Genomic DNA, 19275 nt, shown 5'->3' with positions numbered 1-19275 from the left:
CATTCCGATTTCCAGAAACGCAAGCGAGTACAGAAGTACCCGCAGCTTGAATCTGTTTTGCAATGTTGATTTCTACCAGGCTACATGGTTTCGAAGGCTGTGTTAGGGAAACATTCCAGTTTCCAGATACGCAAGCGAATACAAAAGCACCCACTGCTTACATCTATTTTGCAATGCCGATTTCCCCTGGCTCCATGATTTTGAAGTCTGTGTTAGGGAAACATCCATCCATTTCAGCGATCGTACCTCAATCGTTGCGCAATTATAACTGAGTGGACTTCCGAGCGGCACTCGCTTATATACCGTTTGGTTTGATTTCAATAGCCTGTTTTGAAAGTAATTTTAGGATCAAAAAGCAACAAGCATATAACGCGTAGACATTTTATCTTTCGAATGAAGTGTTTATCATGCCATTTCGTTCAGTTATTTAGGAGCTATTAACGCTCAAAATCTCGTTCTCCGGCCTAGGCGTTTCGTTTTCGAAACCTTGAACTTACACCCCAGTATAGAAATGAAAGACGTAGTCCTACGTCAAAAACCCAATGGAGTTAGATCCAGAGGTCTTGGTTAGCAGACAGATACTGTCCGGTTCTATACACCACAGCTTCCGACGCAATAAGTCCATGATTTGACTTATAACATGACATGTCGTTTTTTTTTGTGGGGTTTTGTGAAGTTTCTGGTCTACACTGATTGACCGCAGACGATTGACTTCTTGGAAGATAAGACAACATTGTCTCTGATATTCGGCCTCCGTTGTTGCAAAAAGTTATTAAAAATTAAACTTCCTCCGAACCAGCCGAAGTATGTCGAGAATCTTATTAAATGGCGCGTTTGGCATCAATTAGATTGACAAGACTCCGCCGGTGAAGCAAAATGTTGTCAAATGGAAGCAAGAAACTCCACTGTCGGCATTTGTATAAAAACAAGAACTTTATTATTCCGGGTGTTTAACACTAGAGAACAAGTTGCCTGCGGTCTGAGACGCAATTTATTTTTCACAATATGACCCCGCTAACGTGTTTAATTATGTTTGCTTGCATTACATGCATTTATGTATCGTAATTTTGAGGGGTTTCCAATGTTGTTTCTCTTCGTTTTTTCTTCGTCTGCGAGAGAAAAATTATTCCAGATGTATATTGAAATCCCCAGGTTTAATTTGCTACCGAATACTTGTCTAATGATTAAATATTGATCTTTTTCAGATCAGATCAAGAGTTATAATTCAATTTATCAGCATTCGTTGGGATTAATCGTCGTGAGAAATCCCAAAACTCACAGAACGTCTGCCGCCTGTTGTCTGTCCTCAACGAGACATCCCCACGTGACTGTGTGCGTAATAAAAGCTTAAGTGAATTTGAATTAAACTTATTTTATTGCCGACTTCAAACAAACTCCGCTCAATGATTTTTATTTTGATTAACACAGGACTTGCAGTTAGTCGTGGTTTGTTCGTTGTAAGGAACGGATACGAACGGATTTGAAATAAAATTCAGTGTTGGTAGAATCTGTGAGCAATGACTGGTCTCAGTGTTGAAAAGTTCCCAGAGCAATACGATGAGTACACTTTTACTCTGGGCGAACGCTATCTGAAGATGGCCCAGGAGGATCTTAACGAGACGGATAGTGTTCGGGAACAATCACTCACGCAGATGCGTGAGTGGATCGCAAAGCATCCTTTCATAAAAAAGTGTCGCACCGATTCGGTTTTTGTTCTGCGATTCCTCCGATTGCGGAAGTTTTCTGTCCCAAGAGCTCAGGAAACATTGGAACGTTATCTGGCCATGAGACAATCCTTTCCGCAGTGGTTCCAAAAATTGGACCCGGAAGATGTCGAGATGAAAGAGTTGCTGGGAAATAACCAGTATCAGATTCTGGGAAAGGATTCCGAGGGCAGAACGGTTATTCTGATTGAGTTGAAACGATTCAACGAGGAACGGTTCACATCGGATCACCAGGCGCGTAATGCCATGCTGCTGTTGGAGTTGTTGTTCGATGATGAGGAAACCCAGATAGGCGGATATGTAGTTGTTTTGGATTATATGGACCTGACGATGCGTCAGTTGGCGATTTGGTCGTTGACGGATGTTAAAAATTTTATGAATTGTGTCAATCATTCACTTCCGTTCAGGTTGCGGGAAGTCCACGCTGTACGGCTCCCTAAATTTGCACTTGCGATTGCCGAGCTGGCGGTGTCCTGTTTAAGTCAGAAGCTGAAGGATCGCATTTTTGTGAGTATCTTCTGTTGTAGCTGTACTGATTTTTAGTTGAAGACGTATTGTTTCGTGAACTGCACCTGGAATATTATTTCATTATTTTCCTGAACCAAAAAGGTATCTGGCAATACTTAATTTTTTGGGCTGCTAAAAATGCACAATATCAATTTGGGAGACATTTTTATGTAATAAAAAATGGATGGATTATATCTATGATATAATCGCAAGGTTGACGTGGGACTACCTTAGCTTAACAATCATATTGTTTAATCAATAGGCGTTATCGCAGCAAATGGTTATCAACATTTTGCCTGATCATCAAACGGTATGCGTAGAAATTTAGTGAGCAGAAGATATGAACGCATATCCTTCAATGCAATCTTGAATAACCGAGACAAAGCGTTGTGTTCGTACCCGCTTTTGTAATCCGTTTTAGGAAAACTCTTTTCGGAGTGCAAAAAAACATGCGGGTGCAGAAGTACCCCGACTTGCATGAATCAACAACTTCAACTTCTTTTTTTTTATACTATAGAGGCTTTAATCTTGAAAGTTCCTTCGCCTCGAATGTCTGCACGATTTTCCCAGGTTCCTATGTTTAGAAGATCGCGTAAAGGATACATATAGATACTAGTATGCACAAAGGCAAGCGAGTACAAATGTACTCGCAGTTTGCATTTATTCGCAAAGTCGATTTCCCCATACATCTTGGTTCTGAAGTCTGTTTTTGGGAAACACATTTCAGCAGGAACAAAAATGCCCCCGACCTGCATGTATTTGCAATGCCAATTCCCCCACGCTCCATGGATTTGTAGTCTGTGTTAGGGAAACAAATTTCAACCGGAACAAAAATGCCCCCGGCTTGCATGAATTTGCAATACCAATTTCCCCACGCTCCATAAATTAGAAGTCTGTGTTAGGGAAACACATTTCAGTCGGAACAAATATACCCTCGACTTTCATGTATTTGCAATGACGATTTCTCCAAAACTGCTTGGTTTTGAAGTCTGTGTTAGGGAACACATTTCGCTGAGAACAAAAGTCCACATACTTTCATGTATTTGCAATGTCGGTTTTCCCAAGGCTGCTTGGTTATGATGGCTGTGTTGGGGAAACCGTAAATCGGGCCAATCAAAACGAGACAGGGCGTTTAGATAACGCTTAACATTTCACAGTTATTCAAATGTTTATCTAGTGAAAAATAAAATTTTCTTAATTGCGATAGATGCGTAGAAATATTCCCTATCAATTGATGCAAACATCTTTCCGATGCAGTAAGAAATGTTCAAGTTATAAGCATTCGAAATCTTTAATTTTTTCCAGCATGTTCTGTGTTTAGGTTTTCATTTTAATGAAAACCTAAACACAGAACTTATAAGGGGGGGATAATGAAGTTGCCTTCTAAATGGCAACAAGTTTGTGAACAAAACGGCGCACATTTGACTTAAATTGGATAGTTTTAAGTATTGTTTGTTTGTTTGTTTGTTTGTTTATTGTCTAGTAGCGTAAGATATGAATCTTATGAATAATTTGCTACCTCCGGTTTTAAAATTGGCACAGACATAATTATAATCTATCCTATTCTTTACTATCGTTATAATAAAATTCAATTTACTCGATTCCAAAAATTTATGCAGCTACTCTTGAAGATTGCTTCCGAAGGGGAACGCTTCACAGCGGGGGGTAATGAGTTCCAGTTTACCACACCTCGAACGAACAATGAATTAGCATAGCATGCGGTGTTGTTGGCAGGTATTACCAGGTTCTGCAAGCGGCGTCCACGAGTTTGGATAAGTTTCCGATAAAGTATGCCAGGAGACTTTGTCTTCAATAGATTCCATAAAAAAACACAGGATCGGTGCGCGTAAAAGTTTTGTAAAGAGCACCCAATGAGGTGCTGTTGCAGGTGACTCACGTGATCAAGGCGGTTCAGCCCATATACATATCTCACACAGCAGTTTAATGCGACACGCAGCCGGTTGAAAGATGTTGCGCTGGGGCGGACGTGGAGGACGTCGCCAAACAAAAAATGCGGCAGGATCAGTGATTTAAACAGTTTCAGTCTGGTGGCGGTCGGGGCAGTGCGGGTACAGCAGTAAAGCATTCGAAGACTAGCATAGATCTTTCCACATTGTTGAATTATGAGTTCGTCCCATTGGAGATCATGTTGGAAGATAAATCCTAGGTTGTTGACACTTTCCGACAATTCTGTACTCTGCCCGTCCAGTTTTAGTTCAGATTCTGGGGAAATAAAGCTTCCAGCTCTACGACGTCGGCTTGTTATGAAAAGTGCTTTGCTCTTAGCAGGATTCACTTGGAGTTCATTCCGTCGCGACCAATTCGAAACCCGTTCAAGATCAGCATTCATCATCCTGATTAAATCCCGAGTACATGGACCAAGCCTACCAACGTATAGTTGTACATCGTCGGCGTAAATCTGGATGGAACAGTATGTAAGCACCGTCGGTAGGTCGTTGATATGGCAGCAGAAAAGCAGAGGACCGAGAACTGAGCCCTGAGGTACTCCTGACGACACTTCGACACTGCTTGAACAGCGGTCACCACAGAAAACTGTCTGTCTTCTCCCACGCAGGTACGATTCCAACAGGTTTACGGCAGTAGAAGAGAAGTTAAACTGAGAAGCTAATTTGCCAAGCAATTTGCTATGTGGAATAGTATCGAAAGCCTTAGAAAAGTCGAGCAGTAATAGTATGCCAGCACCTTTTTTATCAACAATGGTTCCTAAATCGTCGTACACTCGAAGAACTGCGGTTTTGATGCTCTGTCCTTTACGAAAACCGGCCTGACAGTCAGTTAGTAAATCATTTTCCTCTATATAGCTGGTCATTTGGTGTTTGAGGAGCTTCTCGAAAGCCTTTGACAATGCACAAAGGATGCTAATAGGTCGTAGATTGAAGATATCGTTCAAATGCGCTTTTTTCTTCAGTGGCAAAACCTTCGCATGTTTCCAGGGATAAGGGAAGGTGGAACTACTGATAAACATGTTAAATAAATGCGTAATTTGTTGCACAACTAATGGTAGTATGATCTTGAAGAAGTTAATCGGTAAACCGTCCATTCCCACGGCGTTCGATTTGATGTCCCAGATGGCGTTCACGACTTCCCAGTAGCGCACAGGTCGAAATGAGAAACTGTACAACGATGGTGGTGCTAGTCTCAAAGGTACAGCTTCTCGATGAGTATTTCTCGTAAAATTTGCAGCGAATGTACGATTTACATCATCTGGATCAAACGCACAAGGTCGCGACTGTTTATCTTTGCCTACTCCAAGACTCTTTACCCGCTGCCATAAGGTTTTCGAAGGTATTCTGCTGTCTAAAAAACGATTTAGGTACTGTCGTTTAGCTTGAGTTATTTTCGCGTTGGCGCGATTCCTCAATATCTTGTACCTCTGCCGCCTGACGTCCTTCAAATGTGAAGGTGCTTGCAACCAATCTTTGTACGCCAAGTCACGCTCAAGCAGGAACTGATGAACACTATCAGTGAACCATGGATTGTACTGTCGACGACTGGCAGTGACACGTAGAGGAATACACACATCGTGTACTCTTTTGATGTGAGCGTTGAAGAATTCCATGGAATCGGCTGGACATTCCATCGCGTAGAATTGGTTCCAGGGGATGGACAGAATTTCGTGTTCCAAAACATGCGCATCAAAATTTGCGTAGTCTCGATAAGTACGTGGAGTGGAAGGCCGTAAGACGTCGAAGTCAACTGACGCATAAATTAAATCGTGCTGAGAAAGCCCGGGAAAGCTGACCTGTCCAAATCGCAAAACCTTTTCGTTGTTGTTGGTTAGGAAGAGATCAAGCTGTGAGCACCCTCCACCATGAAAGAACGTTGGTTCGTGGTTCGTGGTATTGTAAATAAATCGTCAAATTTCGATCAGAAATACGACATTTTTTTCCCCAACACTATATGTGTTATACCTCATATGAGGATTATGTTCTCTGAAGTCGGTGTCGATTCGTTGCCTAGTTTCTACGGCCTTATAAAGGATTCAACACAATTTTCGATTTCTAAAATTTTGATGCGACTGTTCATTGGAATACCTCACTCACTACAACAACATGTTCTGGATAAAATGACGGTCAACATTGTCTTACTTCCTAATGACACTGAGAATACTCAGTTGCCAAAGCTCAAAACGTAATAACTTTTCAAATATCTAGTGTCTTGGGCAGAATTATTCAAAAAGCCAGCAGTGTAGGTAAAATTACGTTCTCAATAAATTTCGTGATACTCAAAGCGTGCAATGTTGCAGTAAAATTGTATTCTCAACTGCTGGCAATTAAGTTCTTATTTCAGTTCTGTTACGTTAAAATTCTAGATTCAACAATTCTAGTAAAGATTCGGGAAAAAGTCTTCCGACTTCTAACTTTTGCTGCCAATTGCATTTTACTGCGTTCCAAAATCTTCACCCTCTTAAAAGAGGGGGCAGCATTCCCGCTTCTACAAAATCCACTTCTCGTTCTGGTTATAAATATTCTAAAATCACGTTGCCAATCTTGTTATCACGACTGGAAATTTAAAAGTGGTGCTCCAGGGTAAACCGCTGCGAACAACGAATTGCTGTTTGACAGGGTCAACTTGTGCTATCTCGACAACTGTAGAACATATCATGATATTTTTTCGGTATCTGAATAGCCTTAAGCGTTCTGGACCTTTGTCTATTAGAGAGAACATATAGTTCAGCAGTGTCACTCAGAGCGTTTTTGTAATCGTTTTTCATCACTACCTTCACCACTAGGAACTAAATCCTTACATGAGGAATAAGTGCAATTTCAAATGAAATCGAACTAAAAATGCAGATTTTAAAAACTTGTATTTTTTATTCGAACGAAAATTTGTATTCCGTTTGGGTTGGAGGAAATATGAGTTTTCCACGGCATTTGGGAATTTTTTGACTCAAGTGTAGCTTTTGAAAAGGGCGTATCGATTTTAGTAAGATAAATCTTTGATAATTTATATCTCGAAATTGTGAGTCGTACCGAAATAGTGTCTTAGAAAGAGTTACAGAGTATTGATGTTAAAACGCGAAAAAAATATACACTGAGATAAAAATTATTTTTTTTATTAATTCATAACTTTTGAGCTACTAAACCGATTCAGATGATCGACATATCAAATTAAAGCCTGGTCTTTTTTGAAAAAATACTACATCTGCAGAAAATTTGAAATCTGTTCTCGTTATTATTGATTGTATTCGTTTTTTATTGTTTTCATAGTCTCGGGATCAAGAGCGCTATACTTTTCCATATTTTTTTCTGAAAAAGGTGAGGATTTTTCGCATAATATATGTCGAAAGCAGGGAGGCGTTTTTGAGTTATGATTTTTCAAAGTTAACCGATGGTTCGAAAAATAATTTTTTTCCTTTTTTTTTGGTTTTTTGGTGAAACCAAGTTGAAAAATGAAGTCTGCATAACCGAAAACATGCATGTTTATACCAAACACGATAAAAACTGAAAGTTTTAAACTTTGCCCTCTTGCCCCTCCCACCCCTTTCGGTTTTTTTGTGAAACCGAGTTGAAAAATGAACTCTGCGTATCCGAAAATATACATTTTGATACCAAACACGATAAAAACTGAAAGTTTTGTACTTTGCCCCCTTGCCACTCCATCCCCCTTTTGTTTTTTTGGTGAAATAGAGTTGAAAAATGAACTCAGCGTATCCTAAAACCAAAGTCTACCAATAATTGGGTTTTTAGCTAAAAAATCTGAGTTTTGGCCGCCTAAATTTCCTCAGGGACTTCTGTATGAGGTGGTGATATTTTGACTCAATACAAAATTATTTTTTGCGTTTTCATGTATGAAACATACAAAATTGAATTGAAATTGAGAAAATTTGCTACAAGAATCATCAGTTGGAGAATATTTTATAGATAGACTGGCTTGTTGTCATTTAAATACGTTTGTGTCGTGACAACATCTGATTTTTTGCTGACATTAATTATTAATTTAATTAATATCAGTTCCATTTTAAAACATACAATTGAACTTTGTTCTGTGATTTGTCAACAAAAGATGCACGTAGATTCCAGAATATAGAATATAATCTTGTTTCGACTTCCGGCTCTGAATAAAAAATATATAGAAAAACCATATGATATGAGTATTGAGTACAGGTGGCTTACTAGCGGAAGTCGAATATCGTCATTCGATGCCATTTTGGAATCGAGGAGGGTTCGTTAAAAACGGATCTAAAACACCGGGAATGGCATGAAATTCCACAGTACGATCGGAAATCATAGTGTTAGCATATATCCATGGGTGGGCGGAGAAAATGAAAAAGAAAAGAAAATAAAGTTTTATAGTGAGCAGATAGGATTTGAGCGAAAGGGAGATAATTTTAGAGTGGGAAGAACTTAGCCTTAGAGCGACGCTTGTGGAGCTAGACAAAGAAAGAGTACATACAAGTCCACACGCAAACGTCAACGTCAACGTCAACATCAAAGTCATAGTCAACACGCAAACACAAACGCCCTTGCACAGATCACGGCGCCTAGAAGTATATCCTAAGGTGGGCCAACTTGCTAAAACCACTCTTCAGCCATCTTGGAAGTCTACTGTGTTTTGTTTGTAAACAAAACACAATACGCTAGTGCCGAAGCTCGCTCGTGATCAGTCTGTCTCTTTCACGCCACAAGCAAATAATTCCCCTTCTGCTTTCTTCCGTACTGTTTTCATATACCGCTCCCCTAACCAACTTAGTGACGAAACGGCCTCACCTAGTACCATAGACCCATCTTGGAACAGATATGCGCACTTGCATAGGGTTACCATCTGCCCTGATTTAGCAAGACATGTCCTGATTTTGAGATTATTTTTGGACGTCCTGATTTTTATAAGAAATTCAATTTTGTTGATGAATCATAATCAGGGCTTTACAATTTCGCTTCAATTGACAAATCCTCACTCACTGATGAGCCTATCGCCTTTCAATATGCTGCATACTCATGCAGGATAAAAAAATGCTACTCTCCCACGCTCGATGAAAAAATATCAATTCACCTCTGAACAATCTCGTTTCGTTTCACGTTCATTTGTTCACACTGAAGCGAAGTTATCAAATTGTCAAATGAAAATGAAAGTGTCTTATACAATAATGCAAATTTCGTGTAAGTTCGAACCGTATTTACTGAAAGTAATGAAAATGACGATGTAGAAGGATGTGCAGTATGTCAGCAGGCATAATCAGTTGCTGGCGCTGGTTGTAAGACTAATATGCCCTCATGTGCCTCTATTAATTCCACTTCTTTCAGAAAGACAGTCCGGGAAAATCCAATTTGGAGAAATGAAACCGAATGAAACATTCAATTGGAAGCAACGATGCGAAACTGAAACTGACATAAAGCCCATTCATATGATAATGAATTCGAGTATTTTCAATCTGCAAGAGCAAGTGTTTGCTTTCACATTCAAAGGAAATGACAGCAGAAAAGAACGAAATCGATGTTTCAGTTTAAGTAGAGAATACTCACAATCGAAAAAGATTTTGGCCAATGAGTAAAAATGAACTAGAGAAACTATTTTCATCTTCTCGTGTCGAAAGTCCCGCGTTCTGATTGGTCATTTGGCATAAGCAATCCGTACTCTCCCAGTTGCTTATTCAATATGAATACGGGACTGTGCAATGAGTAATGCGTTTGATTTGACTTTTGGTGCGGTAACTCTTACGTTTTGATTGGACCAATTTACTCTCCTCCAGTTCTCATCTCAATCCCATTCGGCATTTTTTATCGTGCGTCATCCAACGACATATCATCATCCTTCTGCCATCATCGCTTGATTGTACCTCTGGTGGAGTGAACAAAGAAAACTCAACAATCAAACTAAACGCTCCTATCCAGGGCCATCAAATTACTATCCAGGAGTTAAATAATGGAATGTTTCAAACATCTACATAATCAATTTGCAAGAATAGCTTAACGTAATCCTACGTCATATGCTGTCGTTTCTCTGTCACAATCCTCCTGTAATTTTCATTGGTGACTAAAATTTTAAAATATCTAAACGAGAGTATCATTTTGCCGACAAATTGTGCCGAATGTACCATTGTCTCATATAAAGATTATGAGACCAAGTACTGCACATGTGATTTATAAGTGTTGGTGGTCAATAGGTAGGTCATTATAAGTAAATCTGATTTGGAAAAGCATATACAAATACCGAAACATTGCAAGAATATTCAATTGGAATCCTCTTCTAAAGATATGTTGAATTATGCGGTGTAAAAATCACATCGCTCAGAAGATTTGAGCTACAGAAGGAACTCTTGCGTTTCATACATCATAAAATCCATGGATTGTACACTATTGATGTACAAGCGTGATGTTTGATGACTCGGAAACCGCCCAAAAATCTTCTGTTTTGAAGATCACCTCCGGATTATTTTCACCGCATGGATCGTCCAAGAAATACGTCAAATAAATGAAGTGACAAACCAGCCAAAAGTGTTGAAAGTCACTATAATACCTTTCTTCCTTGTTTGGTTTATAGAGACTTTAAACTTTTGTGATTCATATGTCTCTGGCCCTGAGAAGGGCCCTTGTGGAATGAAAACTACTCCATTACTCTTTCTTCACCTGTCCTGAAAGACAATCCATTCCCGTTCGACGCTCGCCGGCAACGATGTTGCTCTGATGGCCACCAAACGAGAAGTGGATGACAGAAAAAAATAGATTTAAGTATTCTGGTTTCTCGAAGTGCAAATCACATACAACGTGTTTTTATTTATGCCTATCTCAAAATAATGTTTATGATTTGTTCATTATCGTAGCTGTGACAGGTGTCCTGATTTTCAACTCCGATGAGATGGTATCCCTACACTTGCACACACATATGTATACATAGAGTTAATCAAAAGTTTCTGATAGCAAAATAAAATGCGTTACCCCGGTAGTGAGCACCACTCGATGAGCTAGACTTGTGCGAGCCATTGATGGCAAGCCCCAGAGTGAACGTATTGAATGAAGCTGGGTCGATTTATGATCACTCTGACTTCTTTCAAATAACGGTATTGCGTGTACTGCAGCTAGATTAAATTTATATTTTTTTTTCTCTGTTTTTGAAGCTTTGAAGATGCAAAATGATGCTAAAACGCTAGAACGAAGTGAGCAAAAAAAAGTCACCATATTATAAAATTGTCAGCGTTGTGCCAGCTTTTATTTGACACTACTGAAAATTCGATAGGAAGCACCGTTACTGCACCGTATATAGCTACAATACAATACGGTGAAATTCATATTTATTACACCTTATTGATTTTGTGACGTGACAACGCTTTGTTTTTTCAGTTTTTTTTCATAAAGAGCTTGTTGTTACGTCACAAAATGCATGCCGATTTTTGCAAAGTTCTTGCGAATGTTTTGAAAAACTTAATATACAGAAATCCATGTTCATCTTTTGTTCACAAATCATAGAACAATGTCCATTTGTATGTTTTGAAACGGAAATGAACATACAACATTAATGTCACGTCACAAAAGTATTGGGCTGGCAACAAGCGAATTCAACTATAGAAAAATCTCCAATTGAAGATTCATGTAGGAAATTTTTTCAATTTTATTTTGACATCGTTTGACAGAAAACCTGTGAGTCAAACCGTTTTCACGTCACGATGGGTATTTTTTTTGGGAAACATAAATTTTCACAGATACAACAGATTTCACAAATTCTGCTGATAAATTTGCTAAAAAAAACTTCAAGGATAAGCAGCTGTTTAAAAAAAGTCTTCAAAGAAAAGCTAGCGATTTTCTTTCAACCAAATCAGAATAACTTTTGTATGCCCCTTTCTGAAAGAGCAATTAATAACCTTTATTTTGAGTTCTTTGTTTCATTGAAGCTGTCGTGAGATGAAATAAATTTCTTGCGTACCATTTCTAAGTAAAGCGTTTTTTTCAATTTTTCCTGATATTTTGATATCGAAATATTTTTTGGAAATTAAAATTTCAATTAATTCTCATTCCCCATCTAACCGGGAACAATTTTCAAAAAAAAACAAGAATACGAACAATTCCGCACATGTTTGGAAGGAGAAGAAAATACAATTATTCAAAAAAAAATCTACTTCTCCGTTGATATATTCTTCTAACTTCTCCGAAAATGTTCTCTAAGGTTGCAACGTGAATTATAATATAAACAATTTCAGCTATTGCCGATGTGAATGTCTTGCAAAGTTGAACTATAAATGCGGTGTGATGATTTTAAGTCTACATGAACCTACTTGTTACCTTAAATAGTATTGTGCCCAATGTTATCGTTCGTTTCAGTGCCACAAATCAATGGGGGATGTGCGGAAGCATTTGGATGATTCCCTACTTACCCTCGATTACGAAGGAGGCAAACAGGACCCGGAGCAACTGAAAAACGATTTTATCAGAAGAGCAGTGGAAAAACGCCAGGAGTTATTGCTACTCGACGAAATGGAAATCGATGCAAGCCGCTACAAATCACTGTGGCATCAAACAACCGATGAGAGTATCGAGTCTGGTGTGGCCGGTAGCTTCCGGAAGCTTACCGTAGATTGATTGAATCAACTTAGTTGTTATGATTGCGTGTGGTAATGGATAATTGGTTTATAAAATAACGCAGCTTTTTTTTTTGTTATCTGTCTTTCCCAGTGGCAGAGAGATTAAGCTATTTCGTGTACCTTCAAACAAAAGCGAATAAAAAAAAGTGTTACCTCAGACGAGAAATGAAAGAAATCCATTGAAGTCTGAACAATCGGAAGCATGATCAGTGCCAGTAGGTCATCTCAAGCGGTTCTCCGTCACCTCACTTCGTCAGTGTAGTTTAGGGTTACGCGTACAGGTTCCCAGTAATCATAAAATCACAGGAGACCCAAGGTCGAGAGTAAAATCATCATCTCAGCCGCCCCGCCATCAACCGGGTGCAATGAAACAGAGACGACACTGTTTTACTATCTAAAATATACGCACAGATTTATAGGGTAAAGTGGGACGAAACGCACCACCTACCGTCATGCGGGGCTACTTTGGACAATTTAGGTTTTCACAAATTTCTTATATAATTACATTTTTTCAAAATGTATTATCTGTCATAATTCATTCATACAATACCTTTCTACCACGTTGACAGTTTTTTTTAAACGCAACTACTCCTTTTCAAAAAATTAAAAAACCTCGAAACGTCGAGCGGTAGTGTTTTCAAGCTCCAGAAAAATTGTTTCCGTACACATTGTTCTTACAATTTTAAATACTGGTAAGTATGTTAATCTATCAGAGAACTATTCGTTTGTCATATATCAGCAGCAGCACGTTATTTTATTGTTGAAATTAGTTATTTTTGAAAAAAAAATGAGAGCGATAAATTTTCCACCATTAGCCATATTGTAAGGTTATGTTTGTTTACTTTTTTGTAGGTAAAGTTGTAGGTAGAATGGTGAGGAACTATCGGAAGGATAATAATGCTCGGAAATAAACTGTAGTTTCCACTGCAGATTCAATGCAGTGCCTTGAAAAAGTCAAATCCGGAGAAATGTCCCACGCAGAAGCCGCTAGGCAACTCCATTGCAGCCGACAAACAATATACAAACAGCTATGCGAATCGCACCAGAAACAGCCCGGACATCAGAAAGTTTTTACTGAGGCGGAAGAATTATCGTTTTCAGACCATCTCAGCTGCTTGTCCGAGTAGGGCTTCCCCGTTGGAACCGATGATCTGCGGGAAATAGTTCGAATTTATTTGACGAAGCAGGAAAGAAAAGTGCCAACTTTTGTAAATAACAAACCTTCACGGGACTGGGTGGCACGATTCCTACGCGATCACCAGCAACTAAGCATACGTTTTGCACAAAATATAAAGTTAAAACGCGCAGCAATAACACGAGAAACAATCGCAGAGTACATGGCCAACTTAAAGGAATCTCTGGAAGGTGTCCCGGCTTCCAATATTTTTAATTACGACGAGACGAATTTGTCAGAAGATCCGGGTAAGCAGCTTGCTATCTGTAAGCGTGGCTTAAAGTATTTTGAAAACGTGAGGAACTTCAGTAAATCTGCTACTTCCGTTATGTTTTTCGGAAGTGCAACTGGAGAACTGTTGCCACCATACGTGGTGTTCAAGGCAGAACATTTATGGGATTCTTGGACACTTAATGGCCCTCGAGGAACATGCTACAATCGAAGTGCTTCTGGCTGGTTCGACGAAAGAATTTTCGAGGACTGGTTCAAGACACTTTTTCTTTCAGCTATAAGGCAATTGAACGGACCAATTGCGCTGATCGGAGACAACCTCTCATCTCATTTGAATCCAACAGTTATTGAAATTTGCCGTCAAAAATATATTAAATTTATCTGCTTGCCACCTAATGCAACTCATCTGACACAACCGCTCGACGTAGCATTTTTCTCTCCAATGAAGCGTGAATGGTGGAAAATTTTAGGACGGTGGTGTGCCTCTTGTGAGGGTTCTAAGAACGCAACTATTCCCAAAGGTCGCCTCGGAAGCCTTATCAGTGAACTTTTGAAGGCACTAGCACCACACACTAGACGTATTCTAATATCGGGCTTCCGGAAATGCGGTATCGTACCATGGAATCCCCACGAACTCATTAACTAGCTGCCATCTGATAGCTTAAAGCCCGAGTTGATTGGAGACTCATTCAAACAATTTCTAAAGGAACATCGTAACGACGTGATCGGCTGTCCAGTTGGGCCTCAACTGAAGAAAAACCTAAAGGTTTCTCCTGGAAAAAGTGTTTCTCTTGATGAAATTCCAAAACGTGATTCGAAACCCATATCTAAGACACCCGGTAAAAGGGGACGAAAGCCCAAATCACCTCGTTGTAAAATACATTGATGTAATAAATTTATTTTGAAAAATTCGTTCAAATGCACATATGTATAGCCATCCATAACTCCTTGTTCCAAAAAATGTTAATTCAGCATTATCCTATGTAATTGATGTAATTGATGATGATTTTAAATTTTCAAATGACTATGTTAAAAGTAGCCCCCAACGTGTGCAACGGAGCTATTTTTGATCGCTCTATGAACAAAAGTTTTATTTCTCAATTAATTCAGATCATATTTTGCACAAATGTCATCTATACATCCAGGTTAAATATATGTCAAGATTGTTAAAATCCACCCACAATAATCGGAGTTAAAAAAAATTTCAAATGATGAAAATGAAAAAAAGTGTCAAAAGCAGTCCCGCACGACGGTAATTGGAAGCGTGATTTTTTTGAAGATACATTTTCGAGCTATGTCATTTGACAATTAAATGCGAACGCGTTCCAGGGGAAGAGATTTACCAAATATTGTAGACAAGATGCTTGCGTGTAAACGAAGATGTCGAATGAGCCACAAGAAAAAATGTTTCAATAACTTATCACAATTTGTTTGGTGTAACTGTGGCGTTCTATAAAGATTTTTAATTTTTGAGAGTTTTTTAATGCTATTTGAATATATACGTGAATGAAAATTCGTTCCCTGGGAATTCGAGAAGCACAATGTGCTACGATTCAGACTGTTACATACAGAGATTCATCTGACTCCCCAAAGCGGTTTGTCCCACTTTACACTACGTCCGGATGGGAGTTTCTTAAAGCACTGGCCGAGGTCTCTTAAATAACGCAGTGATGTTTCCATGTTTCTATTTTTGGTAAAACATGCCCTGTTTATTTGGACTGTTTGGTAACTTTCGAAAGTAATTATATAACAGATTGAATTTGATGGTAACAAGTGAAGCGACGGACCGATTTGAATCTTATACAGATAGCTTCAGCGGCATATGTGTAAGATAATAATAATGTTGTATATAATCTTCGTTGAATTACAACTATTTTATGTTTGCATCTGATTTAGATTATGGATTATGTTGACGAAAGGTATTCAATCCTAATTAACCCCTGATAATCAATCCAAATAATATACGAAACAAAATGTTTTTTGTTGTTTTTTTAATAGTGAGCATATACGAGATTAACATTGGCTGCAACCCTCAGCCCGAATAGCGAAGGGGTTGAAAATATTTCTGCCAGCAATACGAGTTAGCATCAATGTGTAAATAACTAGTTTAGTGAGAAAGAGCTTGCAAGGTAAGTCTGAGGCGATTGGCGTCCTACATGAACTCACACTAACCTTTCAGCATCACCGACAACAGACAATTAGGCGGGCGTCTGTTTATAATAACATTCATTCTGAAAATTGGTTTAATTGTTCGAGTCGAGATGCAATGTGTTATTGCAACAAACTTCATTATGGTTTTGTTTGGGTAATTGTAAAGCGCCGATTTTCGGTGCGATTCAAAACCGAACTTCATCGTCCATGAAACCCACTTTGACGTTCGATTTTTTGTTGAAATGTAGATTCAAACCTACATCTCTATTGCGATCATTCTTCTTCTTCGGAAGAGAAATATTTGACAGTGTCTCTGGCTCAGTTTCGATTAAATAATTCATGGTTTCCGACTAATTGTTGCATCCATTGATTTCACTGTGTTGAAGTTTTTGAGCAGTGGATCGGTTTCCCGTTTCGCGAATGTGAAATTAATAGCAAAGGATAAGTAGGAAATCGGAATTTGCACATTGATAGTTATATATGCTAAAAAAAAAGTTAAAAGATTAGAAGTCATTTCGATTGTCATTTTTTATGTTTTCGTCATCTATCAACAATATCCAACTGAAAATGTCAGAAGTTCCACGCAGCTACAACATTTTTGGTGTTGAAAATGGTTAAGTTTGTATCACACCGAAACAAGCGTTGGCAGGAAACATTTAATCTTGGGCAGAAAAAATGCTTTTTCGTCTGCTGAAGGGTGAAATGAACAAATAAAAGCACATTTTTAAAAGCTTCAAAATGGTTGTAAATATGGGAGCAGACATCTCTTTTTCTCAGATTGAACGTCTCTGCTTGAAAATTTATCCGTAAAAAATACAAACAATGTAAACGGGGATCGAACCTAGGCCGGCTGGAATGCAAGACTCACACGACCACGCTATCCACATAGCTACTGGTGCTGTTGCGTAAATGCTCTTATATTGCTATAGTATATGTATTACACAAATGCTATAACAGTATAGGAGAGTAGTAATAAATCTGGATGCCAAAACATATGCTAAAAATAAATTTTGGGTGTATCGTTCTGAATCATATTTCGGACGCTTGAGGCATATGACGCAGAAAATAGATCTAAACTTTATGCACATGTATTATTTAGTTGATATTTTTAGTAAATTAGTTCATGCTCTAGCTTTTAAGCTTTCTACTGTGGTACCTGTTTAATTGAAATCATCGAAAATTATCGAATAAGAATGTTTTTCAATTGATGCAAACAAAAATCAAACTTCGGGCACTATTCATAAAAAAAATCAATTTCCGGACAGAGTGAATTCAAATTTCGGACACTGTTTGCATAACGGTTTCTAACGATCGAATATGGGAAAATAACTAGGACTCGGCCTGTCTAAAAGTGTACTGTAACCTTCCATGCACATACAAATGACGAGTTTCATGCCAACTCGTCTTAGGAATTGGCAGCACCATCTCAGATAGAAGTGAAACGTGAAAAAAAATACATGGGTCATTTAAGCAACTTTGCATACTTGAAATATTCGAAAAAGAATTAGACTACTTTTTTGAAAAAGTCAATTTTTTTTTCTTAATTTTTTACAAAAATTTATAACTTAAAAACTATGATACCTACAAAATTATTTTCAAAGGGTGAAATATAGGAAATTATTTATATTTTCACAAAAAAATTACCAAAAAAATTTTGGAAAAAAATTTCGCTGAAAAAAAAGTTGTTTTAAAAATTAAAATTTATTTTTCTCAAAAACGTATTTTTTTTTTAAATTTCCAAAAATATATATATGAATAGCCCTTAAAATTTCCAACAAGTCGTCCATACATTGGAAGATGGGCACTTTTACAGGGAAAAAGTTTTTCGAACAACAACTTTTTCATGTTTTCTTTGAAAAAAATACAACTTATCCTAATTTAGTTTGAAGTCAAGATAGCGATATAGTGTATTCAGCAAAGTTTTAGATCTTGTTAAAATATAAACTTTTGTCGAAGACATCAACTTTCTACAGGGTGGGCCATTTAAAGTGGAAAGATTTGTTTTTGCAATAGCAGAGTAAAGAAGTGGAATTTTAAATTTTTTTTTAAATTCATTTATTTTGGTCCAAGGAGATTTGTTCTAACTAGTTTTTGATTATGATATCTCGTAAATGACCGCCTCTGGCCTTGACCGCAAAATGTGCCCTTTTTTCGGCATTTTCCATCACTTTGCCCAATGTTTCGGCCGATATGGCAGCAATTTCTTGTCGGATATTGTCTTTCAGCGCAGCCAGGGTCCTTGGTTTACCAGTGTATACCTTGGATTTTAAATATCCCCATAAAAAAAGTCAGGAGGCGTCAAATCAGGTGATCTCGGTGGCCAGTCATAATCGCCGTTTTTCGATATTAATCTTCCGGGGAACATTTCGCGCAATAATTTGGTCGTGGCAGCAAGTTGTGGCAAGTTGTTGAGCCATTTGAATTTTATACGGAAACATTTTCAAATCAACACGAATTATGCGTCGGAGAGTGGTTCGAGCGATGCCTAACTCTTGCGAACGATGGCGACCTGATGTCGATGGAGTCTCTGCAACACTGGCTCGAACGGCATCAATATTCTCGTCGAAACGTCTTGGTCGTTGTCTGGACAGATGACTGGCATTACCAACACTACCAGACGATATAAATTTGGCATATAATCGACGTATAGTGTTGTCTCCAGGCGATGTTTTAACTTTATTTTTATTTTTCCACGCACGTTTAGTTAACACAATTGAGAAGTTATTTTGAATGTACAGCTGAACAATTTCAGCGCGTTGTTTAGGTGTGTATTGTTCCATGGTTAAAATTGTACTGAAATGACGCTTCCAACGCGGTATGACATTTGTTAATCTGACATCTCTGTCAAAAGTTATGGGGTTGCCAGATGCTTCCACTTTAAATGGCCCACCCTGTATCTTTCATAGTTTTTGGAATATGTGTCATTTTTGTATGAGGACTCCTGAAAAAAATAA

At 38.2% G+C, this 19275-nt stretch overlaps 1 protein-coding gene and 1 pseudogene across 1 annotated transcript; both read left to right on the top strand.

Moving 5' to 3' along the window:
- The first annotated feature begins 1451 nt into the window (after positions 1 to 1451).
- Positions 1452 to 13182, top strand: LOC129770914 (retinaldehyde-binding protein 1-like). Its single transcript, XM_055774106.1, has 2 exons — positions 1452 to 2231; positions 12506 to 13182. The coding sequence occupies exons 1-2, from the start codon at positions 1518 to 1520 to the stop codon at positions 12761 to 12763; spliced, it is 972 nt and encodes a 323-aa protein (XP_055630081.1). The 5' UTR covers positions 1452 to 1517; the 3' UTR covers positions 12764 to 13182.
- A 340-nt stretch (positions 13183 to 13522) lies between these two features.
- Positions 13523 to 14816, top strand: LOC129766748 (uncharacterized; annotated as a pseudogene).
- Positions 14817 to 19275: the final 4459 nt, after the last annotated feature.

This window comes from Toxorhynchites rutilus, chromosome 2 (genome assembly GCF_029784135.1).
Source record: "Toxorhynchites rutilus septentrionalis strain SRP chromosome 2, ASM2978413v1, whole genome shotgun sequence".
In the NCBI taxonomy this organism is placed as follows: Eukaryota; Metazoa; Arthropoda; class Insecta; order Diptera; family Culicidae; genus Toxorhynchites; species Toxorhynchites rutilus.
The sequence above is the reverse complement of the archived record's forward strand: the minus strand, read 5'-3'. Positions and strand labels throughout refer to the sequence as shown.

Coding starts and splice junctions, on each gene's coding strand:
- LOC129770914 (XM_055774106.1), top strand. CDS start 1,518: ATGACTGGTCTCAGTGTTGAAAAGTTCCCAGAGCAATACGATGAGTAC. Junction 2,232..12,505: donor AGCTGAAGGATCGCATTTTT/GTGAGTATCTTC, acceptor CGTTCGTTTCAG/TGCCACAAATCAATGGGGGA.